Source organism: Neltuma alba, unplaced genomic scaffold (genome assembly GCF_004799145.2).
Source record: "Neltuma alba isolate B1F8T4 unplaced genomic scaffold, ASM479914v2 tig00011824_pilon, whole genome shotgun sequence".
Classification (NCBI taxonomy): domain Eukaryota; kingdom Viridiplantae; phylum Streptophyta; class Magnoliopsida; order Fabales; family Fabaceae; genus Neltuma; species Neltuma alba.
In genome coordinates, this window is record NW_021636437.1 from 57381 (window position 1) to 81370 (window position 23990).

General features: G+C 33.8%; 2 protein-coding genes across 6 annotated transcripts; both read left to right on the plus strand.

The window, feature by feature from the left end:
• Positions 1-8480: 8480 nt before the first annotated feature.
• LOC114718277 (dihydroceramide fatty acyl 2-hydroxylase FAH1) lies at positions 8481-13313 on the plus strand. Of its 2 annotated transcripts, none has more exons than XM_028903553.1 (7): positions 8481-8714; positions 10203-10260; positions 10471-10563; positions 10879-11075; positions 11199-11304; positions 12372-12518; positions 12963-13313. In XM_028903553.1, the coding sequence occupies exons 2-7, from the start codon at positions 10210-10212 to the stop codon at positions 13080-13082; spliced, it is 714 nt and encodes a 237-aa protein (XP_028759386.1). In that variant the 5' UTR covers positions 8481-8714; positions 10203-10209; the 3' UTR covers positions 13083-13313. The 2 variants fall into 2 exon arrangements, with proteins under 2 accessions (XP_028759386.1, XP_028759387.1); XM_028903554.1 differs by lacking the exon at positions 8481-8714 and adding an exon at positions 8740-10108.
• Positions 13314-16156: 2843 nt separating this feature from the next.
• Positions 16157-23824, plus strand: LOC114718290 (uncharacterized). 4 transcript variants are annotated; one of them, XM_028903569.1, is made up of 9 exons: positions 16157-16436; positions 16580-16694; positions 17113-18113; positions 18836-20220; positions 20323-20474; positions 20613-21178; positions 21281-21406; positions 22318-22430; positions 22595-23824. In XM_028903569.1, exons 1-9 carry the CDS (start codon positions 16383-16385, stop codon positions 22749-22751), a joined length of 3669 nt encoding a protein of 1222 aa, XP_028759402.1. In that variant the 5' UTR covers positions 16157-16382; the 3' UTR covers positions 22752-23824. The 4 variants fall into 4 exon arrangements, with proteins under 4 accessions (XP_028759402.1, XP_028759400.1, XP_028759401.1 ...); XM_028903567.1 differs by having other exon boundaries at positions 20613-21406; XM_028903568.1 differs by having other exon boundaries at positions 20344-20474; positions 20613-21406.
• Positions 23825-23990: the final 166 nt, after the last annotated feature.

The window sequence follows — 23990 nt, forward strand, 5'->3', positions numbered from 1 at the left end:
TTGTAAATTCGTCTTATTCAACTTATTATTCCCAAGTACTTAACAAATTTGTTAATTCTTTGGGTTATACCATGAGAAAGAATGAGAGATGAAGTTGATGATGGAAAATGTTAGTTAAAGGAGGTTTATGGTGAGCTTGAGGTGCACTTATCACTGAATCTTGCAAAAACTGGTTGCTGCCAAAGTATCTCTAATTTTTTGTTATTTGACTTATAATTGTTGTAATTTTACTTGGTAATATTGTAACCACAGACTTGTTACTATGATAGCAGTAAGATGACATGATGATCTAGAAATTTTAGTCTTTTGTTTATGAGCAAAATAATGTTAACATTTTGTATTTATAAATTCTAAATGGTAATAATATAGATTTATTTAATGTTCTAAAATTAATCAGAAACTCAATCACAGACTTGTAATTTCGCTTATCAAATTTGTTATTTAGCCTATCACTCTTGTCATTTTGTCTTCGTTTATCGCTCTTGTTATTTGGCTTACTACTCTTGTCATTTAGCAATAAAATTTGAAAATAATAACAATTTTTTTATGAAACTTAATTTTATAAGAAACCCAATCACAGAATTACTATTTCGCTTGTTTTTATTATCATTTGGCTTACCGCTGTTATTATTTATTATGAAATGTAAAAATAATAATAACTTTTCATGAAAATTTCATTATAAACCCAGCCACAAGCTTATTATTTTGCTTACCATACATATTATTTGACTTATCACTCTTGTTATTTGACAGCGGCATGGCAGAAAAGAATAAAATAAACTTTTCCTTCACTTGAATTGGATTTATTCAGAATCGCAATCAACTCTCTTCAGATCAGCGGCTCTCTTGGTGTAGATTCATATACTAGTGTTTTCTTTTTACCCATCACCATGAGGTTGATTTCATCCTTCTATATAGATGCATACATTAATCCTCATTGTAACGTGAACTCACCAATTTCATCTTTGTGGAGAACTCACCCTTTTCAGCTACTGTGACTAATGGAAGAACCTTAGGAATGAAGCATCAAATCAATGCCATGACATAACAGGTCGTAGCTTATTTCCTCAGCTAACTAGGAATCAAGTTCATAAGAGAAATATTTCTCTCTCCCTTTCTCTAATAGATCACTATTTATTTCCTTCTCTCTCTCCCTTGTTGTCTTGTTCTTCTTCTTCATAGCAGCCACCATGCATGAAGGAAAGGAAAGCTCGGCACCATTGCTGAAGCCGGACAGAGAAAATGCCATTGGGAGCAGTCGGAGAAAAACCCAAGGAGCGTCGCTGCTGCCCTGATCCTTCTCTTCTTCTTGGGTATGAGAGCGACGCAAGGAAGGGAGAGGAAGACCCAATGTCGTCGTTCTGTTTCATGGTGAAAGAGGAGAAGAACAATGATTTTATTTTTCAAATTCATAGAAGGATTTTTTGTCTTTTAAGCAACATTTTGTAATTCATATTTAAGATATCGTCTCTGACTGCAATTTTATTAATTCAAAAAGTCATATTACAATTTTATAATTTTTAAGTTTTTTATCGCAATTTTTTTTTCCTTTTTCTTTCTTCATGTGGCTGAAAAATTAGAGCTGAGAGATATATACATTGATGATGATACGGAAAATAAATAAATAAACAAGACAGCAGGCCACTCTATTGATGCACCACAAGAGACAGACTGTTACTACATCGTACATACATGGGAAAAAAAAGTACAATATTGGATTTATCTTCCATGAATATAAATACACTAAAACGAAAATTATATATCCTCAACAGAGATTTAGATTTGGGATTGAACCCATTGGAGGGAAGATTGCAAATGGCAATTCTGCATCAAAAGACAACGAATATCTCTCGCCTTTTATTTTGCGACAAAATACATGCAAATAAACTTTTCAATATTATTTATAAAATTCAGAGAAAATTATATTGAAGAACTCATCATGAAAGCTAGTATTTATCATGAATGATGGTAAAAAATGTAATCAGGCTGAGAGAAAGATATTAAAAATATATCTATTTAACTATCAAAGCCCCACTCCTTCCTTTTTCCTTTTTTTTTTTTTAGGCTGAACCTAATAGCTAATATATATGAATAAAAACCAACCCTAAATCAAAATCCCAAAGTTTTGATTTGATAGTATCTTAAATTTAACTTTTAGTATGAATCCTGCAGTCAAATTATAATTTGTATGGATTACCGCCGACCGCAGTGAATACTTGCTTCTATCTCTTGCCGTCATATTTGAACTATCTTTAACAAATTTTCTCTATCTTTTTTTTTTTTGGCATTCAGTATATCAATATGTATCAACGCCCATATAAAATTTGTATTAAATAATATCATGTGCTTAAGTTATGAAGAATACAACTATTATTCTTTATCAATGTGTTAGCTCTAGCAAAATGTTTAGTTACAGACAACATGACGAACCAAGATTTAAATTCTTCTTAAAAAAATTATTAACATTAAATATCTAACAATATCTTAAATATGATTGTCTCAACAGGAAGATACCTGTGTTAAAAAAAAAAACTATTATTCTTTCAAGAGATGATGAGTCGCATATAAATTTCTTGAATTTAAACGTTTTAATTAAACCATTAGCATAAAGCCACATTGATAGTGTTTTGCAGTTTGATTCTACCTTATTTATCTCCCTTGGCACACATGGCTTTACATGGGATGACCACGTCACATGTCCCCAGAAACCTTCTAGAGTTTTGCTGCTGACATTTGGATCGCAAACTAGAGGGACATGGAAATTGCAAGACTTTGTCAGTCATTGGCTAACATGTGTTTCCATCTTTGATATAAAAAATTAGTTAAAAATTTAATTTGTTTTTAAATATAAAATTTTAATTTATTTTATTTATAATACTTATTTATTTTAACTCAAGTAATTTTTATAATAATTACATATATTAAGAAGTTTTCATTAAGAGATAATTCTAATACAAGTAATTAACAAAGTTAGTTTAGAAAAAATAAAATCTATTTATTATAAATAACTAATTTAACTGATTTTTTAACATTCATAAATTAATTATTTGATTCTTATATTAAATATCAGATGTGGTAGTTTTCTATAATATGCATTTTTTTTATAATTTCATGGAAATTCTTTTTGAGAAGTATACAACCACCCTTTTTTTTTCTTCATCGAACCATACGATTTCACAAAGCCTAGAGCCTTCTATAATTTGGTGATTAGCTTCTTTTTTTTTTTATACTTTTAACTTTAAGAAGGAATATAATCTAGCTACTATCTCGGTTATTGATATATCCCTGCTTTCCATCGCTTTCATATTTTAATTCTCTTGACTTGTGGCTCTTTCATATCCATCCATAACGGCGAAAGTAACCCATCTTTTATCCTTTTTGAAAAATAAACTAGTACCCTTATAAAGCACTCGTAAGAATCTGAGTCTTCTTAATCCACACTAAAAAGAGAGGGGGAAAAAATATTCCCTCGTGATTTGACACAGTAAAGTTCGAAACCTTTTTAAAACCAAAACTAAATTAAATTCTCATTCCAATCGAAATCAAAATAACTGAAAATAAGGACATTATTGAAGTTGGAAATCACCTTTTTATGGTCACGGTAAAGCAAAACCTATACTTCGTAAATTTAGATGCAAACGTTGCATTGGATATGTAAATATGCTTTATAATAATTAATTAATGTGGCATTAATTGAAATGATTTTTTTTAATATATGTAAATATTATATAGTGATCATTCATATAAGAACTAGTTTGATATTCAATTTAGTTTTGAATATAAGACTCCAATTCATTTCTTTTCAATATTTATCTATTTTGTCTTATAAGTAATCTTGTAATAGTTGCATATGTTGAGAAATTACTATAAATGAGTAATTCAAACACACATGATCTGTAATAATATTTCAAAAAACGACATTATTTACTTCAAATAATTAGTTTAACTAATTTTTTTAACTTCTTCAAGTCAGTTAACTAGGTCTTATATTAAGAAATAAAAATTTTATTTGTTTGAAAGAACTTAAGTGAGTGCCACCGTTTGTTGTGGGGTTTGTAGATGCTTTGTTTGTATAGAAGATAGAAAAAATCTTAAGCGTTAAGTGATATAGAGACAAATAATAAAGGAGGGACAAGGGAGTGCGATGAGGAACTTTATGCGACAATGACTGGAAGATAGGTATCCAACAAAATCTATGGAGGGGTCTCAAAAATAAAGGGAACGATGCATATAATGTAACACTCAACTCTGAAAGTTGATCCTTAACGCCCAAGAAACTAAACTTGACCACATACACACACACGCACACCAAATTAAGCTCAACCATCAAGACTAGGATTGTACTACCTCCGATCCTAATTATAAGAGCCAGTTGACTAATTTGAGGAGATTAAGAAAATAAGTTGAGTTAGTTATTTATCCTAAATAGGTATCGTCTTTTCTAAAATATTCTTACTAATCAAGTGTATTGACTGGGACTATTATTGTTAGAAGGGCTACTTTGGAAAAAAAATGTATAAATATGAAAGACAAAGTGGATTAAGGTCTTATATTTAGGACCAAAATAAAAGTCAAACAGGATCTTATATTAAGGATCGGAAGTAGTATCTAATTATCTCCGTCGAGTCATAATTGAGTAATTCAAGATTGGACTGGGCTACTAGTTATAGTGGTGGACCATTTTTCAATGTTATATAATATCTAACAGCAGTAGTATTTCATCATAGGTAATGCTCTAGACTCAATTTGAAATGATTTAAAAGTAGCATTTCAATCATGATTTATGAAATATAAAATAAATATGTTAAAATTTTTTTTATCTCTACTTATATAATTTTAAAAGCTTATAAATAATTTTAAAAGTGATGCCAAACTCTAAGCTTGCAGCTATTTTTTGTTCTATTTATAAGTCACTTCCAACATATTTCACACAGGTAAAGAAAAAAATCTTAAACTTCATTAATTCTAATTTAAAATTCAACAACTTTTCAACTTTAGCCCTATTTAACATGCATTATACTTCATATAAATAAAGTCAACACAATAATAAATAGAGGGTAAAATTGTATATCCATACAAAAATTTTTCTTTTAGTGTCTTATAATAGGACTAAAAAATATCTTCTTTCTCTACTGTATAAATAGGACAAAAGGAGTACTTTAAAAGTGAAGCAATGTTTCTAACGTCTAGTTTCTAGCTTTTGATTTTTCTTCATATTTAAGCATTTTAAAATTTTTGATATATCTTCCAAATAAGTTCTTCTCATATTAACATTTTTATGAAAGTATATTCGGACATAAATCACACCACACTAATTGATTTTTTTAACTCCAGTTTAGAAAAATTAGTCTAGCTAGAAATCATTTTTGCAAATATAGATCCAAACAAGATACTACCTCCGGTTCTAATTATAAGACCCAGTTGACTTATTTGAGGAGATTAAGGAAGTAAGTTAAATTAATTATTTGTAATAAATAAGTGTTGTTATTCCTAAAATATCCTTGCTAATTAAATATATTGGCTAGAACTATCATTATTAGAAGGATTATCTTGAAAAAAAATGTATAAATATGGGAGATAAAATGGATTGGGGTCTTATAATTAAGACTAAACAAAAAGTTAAATATAATCTTATAATAAGGACCAGACGTAGTACTTCAGTCATTAATTCCTTTCAGTCCGGACTTTTGCGAGCCCCCCCCCCCTTTGAGCTCGTTGAAGCTGGTGAGGGATATGTTTGTGGTGGGAACATGGCCCAAGTTGTGATGAATGAGGCCCATTCTATCCTAGGAAACTCATTCCAAGCACTGTCATGATACTTTTCTATTTCTATTTGTAACGTAGTGAGAGAAGATTTTTTTTAATCTTATTTATAAGTTATTTTATTAAATTTTTAGTATGAATATACTACCTCCGGTTCTAATTATAAGAGCCAGTTAACTAATTTGAGGAAATTAAGGAAGTAAGTTGAGTTAGTTATTTATCCTAAATAGGTGTTATCTTTACTAAAATATCCTTGCTAATCAAGTGTATTGACTATAAGTCTATAACTATAATTATTAAAAGGACTATCTTGAAAAAAATTGAGTAAATATGAGAGACAAAATGGATTGGGGTTTTATATTTAAGACCAAAATAAAAGTCAAACATGGTTTTATATTAAGGACCGGAGGTAGTACTATTTTGTCTTTCATATATTTTAATATAGATAGTTTTTTTTGTAAAAGATATATATATTAAATAGGGATAAAGTTAGAAAGTTGTTATATTTTTATGAAGAGGTAATGTAGTTTAAAATTTTTTCTAAACTGTGTAAAACATGTTGAAACTGCTTTATAAATTAGAATAGAGGAATATATGGCATCACAATTCACAAGCATGCAAGGTTTTTGTTTTTCCATTTGAATTCTTAATTTCAAAGAAGTCCCTCCCGGTGGGGGGCCCGGGGGGCACCTCTCCTGATACAAACGAGCTGCTTTATAATCATGTAGAATTTTCTTCTCAATTTTCAGAGCAACTTGTCTATGTTAGGAATTCAAAGAGGTGAAATCACAAATAATAAATTTGTTATAAGTTTCAATTCATTTTAAATAAATTAAATATAAATATTGATTGAGTGATTTCTATAAATACACACACACATCTAAAGAATGAGTGATTTCGCGTTTTTATTCCCCCTGTTATAACCGATCTCTTTAAATATTTATAATATTTCCGAAAGAAGAACTTTAACTATTAAATTGTTGGAATTATGGACATTCATAATGAAGATTTTTTTTTGTTGGAAAGAAAAAGGAGATATTACTTTCGATCCTTAATATAAAATCTTATCTGACTTTTATTTTGATCCTAAATGTAAGATCTTAATTTATTTTGTCTCTCATATTTATTCATTTTTTTCCAAGATAGTTTTTCTAATAATAGTAGTTCTAACGGATAAATTTGATTAGTAAGAATATTTTTAAAAAAACACTTATTTATTATAAATAACTAATTTAACTTATTTTTTTAATATATTTAAATTAGTTAATTTTTATATTTATAACCAGACGCAATATTTCAGAGAGAAGGGAGAGGACAAGCAGTGGCCCCGGGTGCAACGGGCAAAAGCAAACATGGCACGTACTTACATAATAATCAACTCATGATGACATCTCCATCATGGGCCCCAGAAAGATTCCGCATCCACGTTTTGGACATCATACATGAATAGTTAAGAGCGAATCGGCGAATCCATCGCGCCTACGCAAAATACAAAATGAGCTGATGACCTATTCATATTTAACCCAATCATTCGCCCCGACCCGCTTAAAACTGAATCAAAAGCTTCTTCTTCTTCTTTTTTTGGCCGTAAGAGGAGCTCCTATGGAATATTTGTAATGTTAAAAGAAGTCATGTTTTTATTCATTAAAGAAATCGGAAATAAACGATAACCCCAATCTAAATACAGGTTCTCAACGTTAACTGCTCACCCCCTGCCTTCGTCATATGCTATTACATTAAAACAATACACATATAAATACGCCAATGGCATTGAAAGCCTCGTGGAACACAAAGGTAAGATGCTAATGCTTATATTTTTAGTCCTAAATATAATATCCCAATACTTATATTTTTTATGTTGATCATTTTTCTTTAGATTATAATCTATCTGATTTATAAATTGATATATAATTTGATGTTATCTTGGAATATCTTAGAGAGATCAGATCATATTTATTATAATTAATTAATTTATTTAATTTTTTTAACTTACTAAATAAATCTAATGCTACCCAAGACTATTTTAGAAAGACTATGTCATACTTATTATAATCAATTAATTTATTTAACTTTCTTGATGCACATAAATTAATTACCCAAGTAGATTTTGCATTGAAAATTCAAGAGAGTTTCATTCACCCATTTATTATTTTAGCATCCATACTACCTTGTGAAATAATGAAATTCACCATTCATTTTTGGAGACATGTCATACGGGGAAGAAATTTGTTTTCAAAAAATGGAATTAATGCCATTAACTCTCAAATTAGAGGCATTCAGTTGCAACTTTAAATACGGTTAATTAATTAATCAAAATACAAGAAAGCAATATGATTTCCTAATTTCACGTGGAATATTTATAAATGATATGGATCTTCCACCAAAGGCAGCCGGTGAATTGTTTTTTTTCCTGATCCAAAAGTCCGTGGGCAAATATTAGCACCAATATTTCGAGCCTGGGAGCATACAAAATTCCTTATAAACATATTTTACGAAGATCGAGACAAAATTCTTCTAACATATTTATATTTTATTTTATAAATTACAATTGAAAATTATTTATAAGCTACTCCAAACAGATCCTCCCCTGGCAAAGCGTGGGAATCCATCTGGGCATCTCCTGTGGAGGGGCTTGACTGTTAGGAAGGGAAAGGGCAGGAATTACATGCTCGTTTGTAATATCATGACCAATCACATGTCGCCACGTCATCCCTCCGATGCTCCTGTATAACGAATGAGCCAGCCTGTTCACAGTTACAACCCAACTCCAGATTCCATTCCAATGAACGGCCCAGATTTCCTCCTTCCGTTATTATTACCCCTCTCTTCTCTATCTATCAATCATGTGCTCTTCCCATCTCGCAATACAGGGGGCGCTCGACTGCGCCTGCCACAGTATTCGTTCGTCTCCCATTCATAGATTCCAATCTTTTCCAATTCTCTTCTGCTTGGTTAGTTTCTTATTTGTATTCGCATTTTCTTTTTCCTTAATTCCATTGGTTGTGATTTATAGATCTGTGCTTGTTTTTGTTTGAGCGTTCTCTTCTATCCCGAAAACGGTGGGGTTCTTGGGAGTTTTTTCGGTTCAGATGCGTGTTTTCAGAGCAGCGGCAATCTGCTGGTAAACTGCATTGTAGATTCCCTGCTGGTTCATGTGCAACGACCACTCTTGGAGACGCGTGTTTGAAAAAAGAATAGTTCAACCTTTTCATTTCATCCTGTCGCTTAATTTGAAATGTTATCAAGTTTAACTGGGGCACTGTCTATTTACTTGTCACGTTGAGGGTGAATTTCTGTTTTTGTAGTTCAAAAAATATGTGAACTTTAGGAATCGGAATGTTTTTAGCTGCATGGTTCTGCGTTAAGTTTCCCTCTTTTCTTGAAAGCTATGAGCTGATATGATTTTCCTTCTATATTTGAGTTTGAACATGAGCCGAGCAACCCTGATTCTACTTGAATCCCACTGTATGTAAAATTCTTCTCTTTTTCACTTGCCTTTCCTTTCCTTTCCTTTTCTCTCTGTTTTTTTTTTTTTTGGGGGGGGGGCCACGCCTGTGAAATCATTCATTCTCTTTTCATTGATGTTAATTATTAACGTTAAAGAGCTCAATAGGTCTGGCAGTGGGGTAAATGGAGAGGAAATTCGTTTTATGGGACAACTAGCGTGGGTCCCATATGTTCTAGATAGTCTGAGATGAGCTGCTTCAACATGAATGTTGCAATTTGTTAATTTTTTATTTTATATTTAGATTAGATAATATTTTAAAAATGACTGTTTCCCTAGAAACTAGACGCATTCTGTGACGTTTATCAACCACTACGAATTCTGCAACAATTATTTGACAAATCACAGAATTTAAATTGTGGCATGAAGTGATCAGGATATGTGTGGCCCCACTTTTAGCAGACGAGAGAACTGATGTGTCGTCAAATGATTTATTATCACCACCCTTTTATCTTTTCGCTATAGCATTAATCCAAAGGGGATGTTGATGTCGCTGAATTTTCAAGTTTCTTAACCGTTCACTAATACTTTTCTCATATTCTAAAATACACTGGAAATATTGATGCTTATTACTTTTCACTGATTCTCTTTGTTTTCTTCGAGGTAGAAACACTCCTTTTCTTTCTAATTGTATCGCTGTTCTTTGAGCCCCTAATACCTGACAAATTATGTTATTCTATAATTCTGTTTGCATCCATGTGTCCCATATTACCATGAATTTGAGACGGCATCTTGACAATTTCACTACTAACTCTTGGCTTGCGTGAGTTTGAATTCACTGCCGTCTTACGATGAAAACAATCAACATTGGTGACAGTTTCGTGATCAATAAAATGAATAGTAATTTCTTGTTATGCTAATGATATACTTTTATTATTTCCAATATAATGAATATCTCTCTAATATATTTATTTCCAATATAATGAATATCCAGTACCAAGATGGTTGCACAGGATTTTGTAGCTGATTTGAACAAGCCACTTGTCTTCCAGGTACAGATTCATTCCCTCTGGGTCTTGTCCCCAGACATGTTTTTCATGTCCTATCTTTCAGTATATTTCAGTTGTCATTTACACTTCTTTTTATTTCATGTATCAATTGTTAAATGCATTTTTTGTTTCCTTAAACCTCGTTTCAGATGACTGATGGATAACATCCTTATCTATAATTGACCATGAGTCATTTTTAATACAATGTTGCAGGTTGGACATCTGGGAGAAGCTTATGAAGAATGGGTTCACCAGCCGATTGTGAGCAAGGAAGGCCCTCGTTTTTTTGAAAGTGATTTTTGGGAGGTATAATCCTTGGACTTGACTTCTATGCAGTTACTTGTATATTTTCCATCTCTTTCTCAGGCAAAACATGATAAATGCGTGGTTCTCTAATAGTATGTCAATGATATGATTTGACTGGGGAACTATATGGTTGTTTGCGAAAAATATGGCCATCATTTTATTTTTTGAGAACCATACATTTGTCATGTTTTGATTGGAGAATTTTTAAAATTAGATATAAGTGCTTATAAGGATTTTTCAATCTTGTAATGTACATGATAATTTAAGCTGAATACATACAGCTATGTTCTTGACTTTGTACTCTACTTGGAACAGTTCTTGACCCGCACAGTCTGGTGGGCAATTCCAGTCATTTGGTTGCCAGTCGTATGCTGGTTTATCTTGGTCTCTGTACGAATGGGTCTTACTTGCCCTCACATTTCTGTACTGGTTGTCCTTGGCATTCTTGTATGGACATTGCTTGAATATACATTGCACCGGTTTCTTTTCCACATTAAAACAAAATCTTACTGGTTAGACATCTCTCGCACTTCATTCTGTCTTTCCGCAAAATGTTAATTTAAGGGCATGGTTGTTTAGCAAGTTTATTTAGAAGATTTAATTTTTGGTTTTTCCCCCCCTTTTTCCTGCTTCAGGGGAAATACAATTCATTATCTTCTTCATGGCTGCCACCATAAGCACCCCATGGATGGCTTGAGGCTTGTTTTCCCCCCTGCTGCAACAGCTGTATTGTTGGTGCCGGTAGGTATCTCTTTATTCCCTATCCATACTGTATAATGCATTAACATAATTGATTGCATGGTAAACAAGAGAACGGTGGGATTCAACCTTTCACGAGTCCTTTCTGATAAGTGGAACCAATATATTGTCCTGCCCTTATTTCCTGTCTCTGATTTTTCCTGTTCTCTTAATCTTTTGGGTGAAATTTTCTGTCCTTTTATTAAAGGTAGTTGTTGTCCTTTTTTCTATGTTTCATTTTGGCTAGAGTTTCCCTCTTTCCTTCTATCAGAATCCTCTCAAATTCTCATGATAAATTTCTCCAACGAACAAAGCTTACTGGAGAACCAACAGTCACTGGAAGTACCTAAAGGAGTTGACATTTAATAACTATAAACTAGCAGCTGGAGTGCTTGACAGTAAAGAAATTAAAGGGTTGTGGTCTTTTTCAGAAAAGAATTGAACACAAACATTAAGAGATGGAGCTTTGTGAGTTATGTGAACTTGCAACGGATCATATATGCTAATCCTATCAAGTGCTGCAGTTAAAATGAAAGTCTTCGATTAGAGATTTCCAAAGGGGAAAAAGAAAGAAAGATGTTTTTCCTGCTTGGAATAATATATTATCGTCATAGAAGAAACTACGTTTTATTAGAGAAAAAAAAGTGAAGCGAGAGCTCAAGATATCTCAAGCAGAAGTATGTGAAAGGCCTCTTCAAGCATCGTTCTATATCTAGTTTTGGCATGGAGAGATCTTTTCTGTAGTTATGCTGGAATAGATCAAGTCCATGTTTATAACTTCAGTCCCCAATAGGAGTTTCTGGAGTGGCTTTGCGGAATTCGCTAGATTCACAACAAAATCCTTTTGGCCGTGTGAAAACATACTATATTTCTCTACTCCATAGTCTATATTGAAATGGGTCAGAAAACTCGGAATTGTGAAATCTTACAAAATGAATATTCAATGTTCAATAGCTGCATGTCTGCATGTCAATATAGACTATGGAGATACTAAAACACATTACACATTGTACATATTAGAAATGGAGGCTCAATGAGCTGATTTTAACTTCGTTGTCTGCCATGGCCAGTTCTGGAACTTGGTGAAGCTCATATCCACTCCCTCAACGGCTCCTGCACTTTTTGGAGGTGGTTTATTGGGTTATGTGATTTATGATTGCACGCATTACTATTTGCACCACGGTCAGCCAAAGAGTGAAGTGCCCCGGAATCTCAAGGTAAAACTAACTTATCTATTTAACCGTGGATTAACATAATATTACCATATCTACATTCACTATGCTGCTGAGCATAATCTGTGTTTCAAAAGACCAACCTTTGTCTAGACTAACGTATAATGAGCTGATCAAAAGTTGGATTTCTAAGCAATTCCGAGAATTTGGTCGATTTGAAATGGAGGGATATTGAGTCCAGATATTTTAAATGTTGAGGTATTACTTTCTTTTTTTTTTTTACTCGGGGGCTTTTTTGGTATCGGTCACAGAGTGTGATTGTTTTGCTCCCCTCTCATTTCTTTTAAAATGTCGATCTAGATTCTATATGTCTAATAGCATGCGTCAGCAAGAGTATTATTTCTCCTAAGTTAGCATAAATTGTCAATGCCAATTACTTTAATCTGGTAAGCGAGGAAATCAAATAATCTTTTCTGGGATATTCTGCAGAAGTATCACATGAATCATCACTTCCGGGTCCAGGATAAAGGCTTCGGCATTACTTCTTCATTATGGGACAAGGTCTTCGGAACATGTCCTTCATCAAAAGTTGATGCAAAGAGCAGATGAGTTATTATCAAATACAACATATATTCATTAGTTTAGATCATAGCAGAATTCAGGTGTCCAGACAAATATATCCAGCGATTACTGCTTCTATCTGTGTATTCACAATGTTGCTCATTATTAATGCTTTGAAGAATTAGCGTGCCATCTTTGTTAATTTTATGATGCCCCATCTACTACCGAACATTCTGTAAAAAGTATTGATATGTTATTCCTAAGATTTTTGGTGGGAAATTTTACTGCTTGTCTCCATGACAATTTGTCCACGAGTTGCTAAACATAGGCAACTTTTTTTTTCTTTTTGGGATGAGAAAACATAGGCCACTTTGAACCGGGTGAGGGTGAGACTTGGGACTTAGACATCAAAATAAATGTTTCACGAAATGAGAAACGAATTTGAAAGTTATGAACATAATACGTCAAAGAAGAAATGAATTAGACATCTTTGTTGCAAATTAAACCATCTCAATCTTTTGAGAGAATAAAAAATCATGAACAATTAACAGTGTAAAAAGTAATTAATTTAATAATTGTATTCAATTAACTTTTTTTTAAAATAATACATATTTTTTCATTTTCTTTTATTTGTTACAAGAATAATATAATTTTTCGTCCCTAAATTTTATCTCAATTATCAATTTAGTATCTTAACTTTGACTTGCATATTGTGACTTAGGAGGTATTTGAATGAATATCAAACTATAATTTTAAAAGTGATTTTACAGTATACAAAGTAAATATATAAACAAGCTTGTCTCAGTTTTTGAAAAAGTGTTTTTTAAAAGCGCTTTCTTAGTTACCCAAATACTCCTTTAATCCTTATAGTTTATTAAGATATTATAGGAATTAAGAGGGTCTTCGGATAAATTCAAATCATGGTTTGGAGAATAGTTTTTGAAAAAAGAAGAAGTGATTTTGAGAATAGATTTTGAAAGAATAGATTTTATGAAAAAAGTAATTTTGATAAAATGAAAGTATTTGGATAGTTGTTATTAAAAATACTTTTCTTAAATACAAATTATCAAAAAAATACATAAATTAATATGATATTATAAAAAAGTAATGCTAGTACCAAACTATCAATTGGACAAAATAAGTGAATCAAGCGGTTCTCTTCCACTTATAGTTTTAAGAATAATTGTTTAAAACAGGTTTTTATTTGTTTTCAAATGTGATTTTTTTAATAAAAACAATTATATTATAAAGATAAAGATAAAATGTCCTTATAACAGGTTTAAGAGGAGGGTCCCACGGAGATAACCCCAGAAAGCAAAGAAATACGCTGAAAAACTAGAAAAGAAATAGGGTAAATGTGCAATTTTAATTTTGATATGATTTTTTAGGTGCAATTTTATCCTGACAAAATTATACCAAAAAAAATAGGAGTAAAATTGTGTGACCAAAAAGTTCAGGATTAAAATTGCACCCTGAAAAATAAGATTAAAGTTAAAATTTCACTTTTACCCAAACAATTATGGTGAAAGAAAAGCTCAAGATAAGAGCAAATATTCAAAGCAAGACCATTATGCGATGCACCTGAGAACCTTATTGGATCGAGAAATTTTGGTCCATGAATTACAGAAGCACCCTTTGAAAAAGAATTGGACAAAAATTAACTCCGATTTTAGCTTCCTAAATCATAAAATTCAATCAAAATGAGGCATTATTAAATAAAGCAAAATGCTCATTAAAAGATTTGCGAGCAAAAGATTGTGGCTACTAGCATAATCTCTCCAAAGTATTCATGTATCCATGAGATCGGCTTACAAGGATATGGAGACCGGGGATAGAGCCCAAATACACAACCAAATTTTATCGCCTCCATGAGTGATTTATGAGAATGATCCTCTAAATAGACTTTTTTTTTGTTTTTTATTCTTAAAATTTATTTTGGGAAACACTTTTATAAAATCATTCTTAAAAAATGGGAAGCAAAATCAAATAGGAAAGATTGCAAATAAAGACTTCTGAATATGTAAAATTACAATTTGGGATCTTAAATTTAGAAAATAGCAAACAAGGACCCAGTCCTATTTTTGTAAATATGAAATGTTGGTGAAATGTCTAAAATGCCTCTCAGTCAAATAACAAGTTGATTATGAGAAGTGACAAGTTCACTTTAGCTAATGACAATTTCAGTAGACCAAATCACAACTTGACTGAAAGTATGCTAAATGACGAGTTGATTATAAGAAATGACAAATTCACTTTAACGAATGACAATTTCAGTAGACTAAATCACAACTTGGCTGAGTGACATTTCAGACATTTTACCCACATTTCATATTTACAAAAGTAATATCGGGTCCTTATTTGCTATTTTTCAAATTTAAGATCCCAAATCACAATTTTATATATTTTGGAGTCTTTATTTGTAATTTTTCCAATCAAATAAGGCGCTTTCTTTTGTTCCAAACGGTTTTTTTTTGGCCTCCAAGAAGCTGTTTTTTTCCCTTAAAATTATTACTTCAGTCTTTAATATAAGATCTAATTATTAAGTTGATTTTGGTCTTAAATATAAATATAAGACCTATTTCTCATATTTATCAATTTTTTCTAAATTATCCTTATAGATACTCCATCAACCATAATTAATAGAAGAGAGAGAGAATATTAAAAAAATGATTATAATATTTTTAAAAAATACGTCATATTTTTTATAATTAAGTAATTTGAATTACTTTTTTAATTTTATTAAATTAGTTAAATAAGTATTAGGGGAAATGGCAAAAAAAGACCTTGGAATTGTAAAAACGCAGATAGGGACCCTTGACAACTTCACTTTGGGTTTTGACAAGAATAATATGCCTTGAAGTTGTCAAAACTCAAAGTGAAGTTGTCAAGGGTCTCTATCTGCGTTTTTGCAATTCCAAGGTCTTTTTTTGTAATTTTCCCTAAGTATTATATTAAAAATCATAGAAGATTATTTTATTTTATTTTGCTTTCTTGGTTGAGGATGGTGATTGTGATGATGCCACGCGGACGTCCTCCGGCGGACTCAGCCAGTCCGCTGCCCATTTGTTGGGGTTTTAGGGTTTTTTGTATTCAAGTTCAAAAGAAGCATGCACTACCGTTGCCCGGTGCATCTCTTGTTGCTGTTAACCTTGTCCACCTCTCTCAATCGCTTTCGCTTTCAGAATGCCGAGAATCTGTAGGGATTCAGTGAATGAAGAAAGCAGAGATAATCGTCATTAAGCTTGCCACTTCATGACCAGCTTGTTCTCTTCAGTCCTCGATTTGAAGCGCCGACATTGGCTGAGGTTTCGCTGTTAATGCTTTCTTCGCCTGGTCATTTGTTATAAGATGGGTGCTGATCATGCATCGATACCTGCGCTAACAAATACCTGCTGCGCTGGGGTATGGTTTTCATTATAATTTTTGTTTCTTTGTTTTGAGTATTTGTTGTCTCGGTGCGTGCTTGTTCTTATTTTTGGGCATTTTTCAGTTAACTATGTCAGCTGTAACTGAATATTTTGTCAATTGTTGGATCTTATAAACAGTTGAAAACGAAATGCTTGAAGCTACAAGAGTCACGTAATGCTCTAAGACAAGCTGTGAAGGTCCTCGAAGATAAAATCAATGAAGTCGAAGATCAGAATGCGAAACTCAAGAAAGGTTGGTATTCTGTCTAAAATTTGAGCCATTTGCCTGGTGTACTCTTATGGTGGACTTGTTGCTAATCATAACCGTATAATTTGTCGCTCTTTCATTTCTTTCCCTTTTCCATCTTGAATCTCTAATAAATTTTAGGGTTCAATATTTGATTTTTTCTCTATTTTTGCCTCGTCCTTGATATCATTCTTCCGTGATTTTCCTCTCCCCTTACATTAAATTTCTTGCCGTGGAATTATTGTCTCTGCGGAGACCTTTGTTCTGTTATCTTTTTTGGTTTTGTTTTCCTGGCTGGTTTTCGAATAGCACGAAGTTGAGTTGTGTATTGTGACTTCTGTTGTGATATGTCTATGGATTGAGTACATAATATATCTTCTTTCCTCCGCTTATGATAGCCTACTCTGTAATGTAAACTCTGCAGCGTACCATGAAGAACAAGTGCGGGCGAAAATGGAGGAAGAGGAAAAACTTAAAGAATTCAACGCTAGAGTATCTTTGGAGAATGAAGTCAGAGGATTAAAATGTGAGATCGTTGCATTACGGAAGAGTTGTGGCAGCAGTACTCAGGATGAAAATGAAGATATCAAAAGTTATCAAGCCTGTATATCTGATAGAGAGGAGGAAATTAATAGGTTGAAGAGTCTTTTGGGGAGAGAGAGAATAAGGGCTGATTCTGAGACAAAGAATGCTGAGAAGGAGACAAAGAAAGCTGCCGAAGCTTGGAAATTACTAGAAGCCGAGAAGAATAAGAATGTTGAGAAGGAAATGCAAATTGCCAAAATTGAGGCTGAAAAGGCTGGGGAGCTAAGACGAAATGCTGAAAAGTTGGCATCCGAGATGAAAAAGTTCAAAGAGGCAGCCAAACGTTTTGAGGCTCAGAAGAAGAAGCTTATAGCAGAAAAACATAATGCTGTGTCAGATTTGGCAAAATCTCAGGAAAGGTTAGAGGTTGAAAAACGGAAGGCGGCAAGGGAAAAGAGACGTGCAGATGAAGAGATGGTTAAAGTAGAGGGTCAGAAGAAGCTTGCTGAAGATAACTTAAAGAGGGCCATGGAAGAAAAACAAATTGCTAATCAGATGTCCCAGAAGTTAGAAGAGTGTGAGCGGACAAATGAAGATTTGAAGCAGAAGATATCTGAACTTTCATCCCTAAGAAAAACCATTGAAATGTCTGCAGTCTCTCCTGACATATGTGTGAATGCTGAAAGTACTAGAGTGGAGCTCTTAGAAAACTCTTTGAAGCTTCAAAAGCTACGGACAAAGCATGCCAAGGAAAAAGTTAAATTGGAAGCCAATCGTCACAGAATTTTACAGCATGAATTAGGTCGATTAAAGCTTGATTTCTTTCAAATTTTCCATCGTCTTGATATGCTGGATGCTTCCATTTTACCCACCTGTGGAAGTAAGGATGACCTTGAAAAGGTTGGTCTTGGTGCTTAACTATCTGGCATGTAAATAGGATCAGTGTTTGCAAAAATTTATCTCCATTTCTGTCTCTCCATATTAGACGTGCACACTAAAAATTCCTGAGAATTTAACTATTGAACTACAGCATAGTGTTTATTGTTAGGGGGTATTTGGGTGAAAACCAAACCATAGTTTTCAAAGTGATTTTATGGTATACGAAGTAAACATATGAGAAGAGTTTTGTCTTGACTTATGTGGAGGCACTTTTTAAGAGTATTTTTGTTAGAATCCAAGCACCCCCAAATGATGTCCGTGATCTATTGCTGTTTTGAATTTTTCTTACATGCCAGGTAGAAGGATTGGGCTATATAATTATTTTGTGGTTTTAGGGTTGCTGCTTGGTTTTCTTAACTTGTTGTTAGAAACAAACTACTCAGCCTTGGAAGTTGGAGTTTTCAACATTTTCTGAAGTTATGAAGAACTACTTAGCCTTTGAAGATTCAGGTTAATTTTAAAACACTGAATTTGTCTATCAGCTATGCATAACTGGCTAGAGTAAACATTCTTTTGAACAGTAGCTGACTCATAGGATCTGAATGATCTATGGAAAAGATTATTGCCATTGGATTTAGTCTTTTGTTATAGCTCCTATCATTAAGAAGATCTATTCTTTTGGTAGTTTGTTTTTATCTTGATCATTTTAACTGACCCCACTTTGCACGATGATTACTTTGCAGCCTGGGAATATACTGAACCTGCAAAAATTGAATATGACGAGGCATATCTGCAGTTCAGATAAGACTTGCTGCACAACCTTGAATGCATGCGATCCTTTGAAGAAAAACATGCATCACATCTCACCTCTTGGTCTATTTGGAGGAAACTGTGCTGAATCCATCACAGGTATTGATTATCAGTTGGAGCCTCTGGACTCTAACAGAACAAAACTAAAGAATTCTGCAGTAAATTCCAGTACATCTTTTTCTGATGGACAATTGATGGGCTCACAGGATAAGGGTGCTCTTCCAGTTACTGCATCAGCAAAATTGGCTCAGGAGAATATTAATACAAGACCCAACATGTCCAAACCATCTGCTAAAGCGGTTACTGAGCACAGTAGGAAGAGAAAAAGAATACTTGAGACAGTCGAAAGTATTAAGAAATACTGTTCTGAAGGTAGGGAGTTTGACCTGCAAGTAGAAAAGGAGCTCTCTGATTTACATGCCTTGTTATATAAAAAAGTGGACAAATCACATGAAAGGATAGAGATGGCTGCGAATACTAAGGATAAGTTACTACAAAAGAGTGACAGGCCTCATAAGAAGAGAAAGAAATCTCACAGAGCAGAAGTGGAATTGGTACATGGATATAACAAGGTTGGGGAAAAAGGTATAGAAGAGGCGAAAGGAGAAGTCTGTGAGGACACCAATATCTGTGGACACACCTGCTGCCCTATCTCATATGCCAAAGGAGCCACTCAATTGTTCATGGAGAGGACATGTGATGCTGCAAGTGATTTTCCTTCTATGGCTAATTTCGAAGTAGCTGATGGAAATTATATGAAGTTATTAGACTTAGAAAATGCTGCTGATGAGGAGTGCTATAGAAGAGCAATGGATGTTCCCCTGTCTCCATCTCTTCCTGAGATTGAAATTCATGGAGTTGAAACATGTGATAAGAATAATTTGAAGCCCTTTCTTGAGGAAGCACTCCGTGAAAACATGTTCAGTCCAAGAGGAGATTTATTTCCTTCACATTGCTTTGATGTCATTGACGTTGAGATAAGTTCCAACGAAGAGAAGTTTGACAGATCAAGAGCTTCTTATAATTCACAGCAGGAGCCTGCACGGGTTAGAGAAACTGAGGATGCGAAAAGGTCTCGTAATTATGCGCTAGAAAATTCAAGGACTACACATTTGCTGGAGGGTGGGATTGAATTGATACAGAATCAACTTCCTAAACTTTGTATGGTCTGTCCAAATATTGAGGACGAAAGAAGCATTTCTAGGATATTTGGCGCTACAAAGAATTGTATGGCTAGGTGCAATTTGATTACTAAAACAGGTTGGATTGCTGATAGCATTTTGACTGCACTTACAATGGAAGAAAAACTGTTACCAAGGTAAATGATCTAATCCTTTACAAGATAATAAAGTGTGGCAGCTAGGCCATCAAACAACATGTACACTTTGTGCCATTAGACGCTAATTTTTGATTTTCTTAGTTGTATTTTTTTTTTTTGCAGGGAGAAGATTTCTGTTTTCTTTACACTTTTGCTATTCAACTTTACTACAAGCACATCAATAAAGTTTGGGAAACTTTTGGGTGGGAGTTTACTCCCCTGCTTGAATTCTTATGCTGAACACATTTGCGCAGGTTTGTTATCAAACTTGTTATTTGGCGGACATATTCTGTGTCAAACTAATGCGTACATTATATTTGTTCATTTTATGTACATAATTGTGCACCGCTGCGTTGCACTGAACGCTTTTTTGTTTTTGTTTTTTGGGACAGTTTTCTCTGTTGCAACAACAAGATTATTGTTTTCCGAACATGTTTCCTTGCGTGAGCTCCTTTTCCTCATTGAAGACTTTCTTGTAGAAGGAAAAGTTATGGTAAATGATAAAGTATCTGCTGAGACCTTGTCAGAACAGGATTTGAGAACTTCTCTTTATCTGGAAGCAGCTTCAGGGGAACAATTGGTGGCGGGAAGCATTATATTAGCTTCAGTATGTGCAGCAACTGATCATGTTGAATTTATTAGGGAGTCTACGTATAATATCCTTAGGTTTTGCAGATGGGATTCAGTAATGATGCTGACTATTCTTCATGTATTTGCTTATCTGGGTGGACAGAAGTTTTTTTGCCATAATTTAATGTTCACTGTGTTGAAATCTTTGATTATGCGTCTGGAGGGTGGGAACCTACCAGTATTTACTGCCTGCTGTCTTCCATCAGTAAATCAGCTGCATACAGAATTATGGATGGGTGTTAAATGCCCATTCTTGGAAGGTGCTGAATCTATTGAAATTGTTGCATTATTGCTCTTAGAAAATATCAGGAACTGTCTATTACAAGAGGTACGCCTGGATGATTCAGCAAATTCTGGGTCTTTGTCAGACAAATATAATACTGCACAGTGGTTTAATCAGGAAGCGGCTCAATCTGTCATTGACTTGCAGTGTGATGCTGCCTGTTGTTTGAGAAAGTGCATGGTTTCTGCTACTCAGCCTCTTGTTTTGAACAATGCCAGCATCTGCCACCTTAGTGATGTCCTGTCATTGGTGGAGCTGGTCGCAAGCAGAATGGTATAAACTCTGTCTTTTCACGTTAATTCTAGATTTGCTTGATAAAGTCTTTATTTTGCTGTACTACTAAATGGCGATTGGGTACGCTAAGGTATTTGATGATTATACCGCATGAGTTAACTCTTTGGGTTATCCATGAATTTAATGTCACTCATTATATACGGTCCTAGTTTGCTGAGATCAGTGACTATATTTAATCTGGTATGAAGATATTATTTTGTAGTTAAAATTGCCCACATCAGAAATGGAGCATGGCGATTCCAGGAAATCTGTTAACAGAACTCTATTTGATTTCAATTTGATGGAAAACCAAATATGGATTTAATCATCTTATATGAGTATAATATAATGCTTTTAGATGTCTATTTAAGGAGATCCTCTGCCAGCTCTTTCTAGAGGTCTTTGTTTTTCTAAAACTGATGATTGGTAGTATTGATAATTGATAATAGAACTCTATTTGATTTCAATTTGCATGGAAAGCCAAATATGGATCTAATCGTCTTATATGAATATTATGCTTTTAGAGGTCTATTTAAGGTGTTCATCTGCTAGCTCTTTCTAGATGTCTTATAATAACTGTTATATAAAATCATGAATAAATTACATTCTTTTGTTATTAAACGAGTTTGTAATTTACTATGAAATTTTTGTACTGCTAATGTTCATCAGTTGAACAGTCTAAAATCTTAAGGGAAATTGATGTATGAAATGCTATGTTATTTTTTAGCCTTATACTTCTTGTATGGCTTTTGTTTTTTTTTTTTGGGGGGGGGGTTGATATGCTTAGTTTTTATAGATGGAAAATTGTTGCAACTCTCGCTTTTCCTTGTTGAAGAACTTACCATTTCGTTTGGTTTATTCTTCTCAAAACTGATTATGTCCATACAAATTCCATGGTTTCCTTAATGCAGAGTTGGCACTGGACAGACACGAAACTTGTTCCTCAGCTGCTGAATATGTTGGATTCCTGTGTGGTGGAGAATTTTTCTGTTGCTGTTGTTGGTCTTCTTGGTCAACTTGGGAGGTAAAATGAGTAAACGACCCTTTGCTTTGAAATTGGCGGTGCTGTGAATAACTCTTCATATGTGAATCATAAATTAATGGCGAGTCTTGGTCTCATTGGACAGTGCAGATTGTTGTTAGTTATGATTGTTTCTTATGTAATATTGTCTCCATTATGATTTTCAGGCTTGGAGTTGTTGCTGGTGGATACGAGGATAGAGGAGTTGAGAACTTGAGATGCTACTTGTTTTCTTATTTGTGCCGCCATTCTCCCATAAAAGCAGGTCCTTCTCTTCTGCTCGCCACTGCCTCTGCTTTGATAGCGTTCTTCCTTTTGATGTAGAAACCCTTTTTGAGACAAACTCAAGTCTTCAGTATATTCCAGTAAATATGTTTCGGGCAGTCTTGAAGATTTGAGAAAGTGGCTGTCTGGGCTTGATAAAGATACACGTGACTTGCTATGTAGCATTTCAAGAACTGATGCGTATACCAAGAAAACGTTGTAGTTCACCTTTACATTTCTAAAGCTGTTCTTCTTTCGTTGACCTCGCTAATTGAAAGTTCTGTAGATTATGGAAATTGGATGGGTTAAGATCTGAGTACTGCCTGACTTGGTTTGCTTGCTGCTTCAATTGACTGCCTGTTAGTAGGGGAGATGGGTGGTTGTCGATGTCATCCAGAGCCTATTAAATATTGCCTTAGGATGCAACAAATGTTGCATCAAACACCATCAATTGATGTCGGGATGCAATTTGGTAACTTAAATTGACATGCGAGAAGACTGGCCTTATCCATGTTTAATCCCAGCATTGCGTAACAAAATTCTTAGCTCACGAAGACAAATTATCAGATACAGTCCTTGGCTTCTGGAAATTCTGTTTCATTTGAAGAATAGACATTTCATATCCTTGAAGCATGTTGCTCTTATTTAATCCATGCTGGTCAGATGGGAGAGGAACGATTTTGCCCTTGAATAAGGTAACTCGTCTCAACGATGGCGGAAGAAAGAGGGGCCATGACTGTGTGGGATGCCTTGTAGTTTTGTCAACGAAGAGGAAGAGGCCATGGTCAGTTCGGAATCCTCCTTGTTGCAGGCAATTGAAATTAATTTTTCACACCCTACTTTCGATGGCTGACTCCGTGCTCAGGCATCTCATTCTGGGACTACGGTTTGCCCATGCGATTTTTCCTCCAAAGGAATTGTTAATTTAATCCATAAGCAGAGTTCAAAGGATGGTCCTCGATGTAGTTATCGTGCCTCGTTTGTCGTGGCTTTGGCTTTAGGCCTAGTAGATATTTGATTTGTAAGAAACTATTTTTATTGTAAATTTTTTCTTTCTTATTTTATACCAAGTTTGATACAGTTGAATAGTTCGATCTTAAACTTTTCATTAATTGGTGACATTTCATTGTGTTTTTGACTGCGTGGTCGGTGATCTAGGATGAAAAGATCCAGTAACTTCATTCATGACTACTGTCTCAAATTCTTTAGGATCCATCCTCTATCTCAAGCAGCTGTTTCGAAAATGGAAAATTGATTCCTTTTAGTATAAAACGAATGCGTAGAGATAGAGGATGCAAA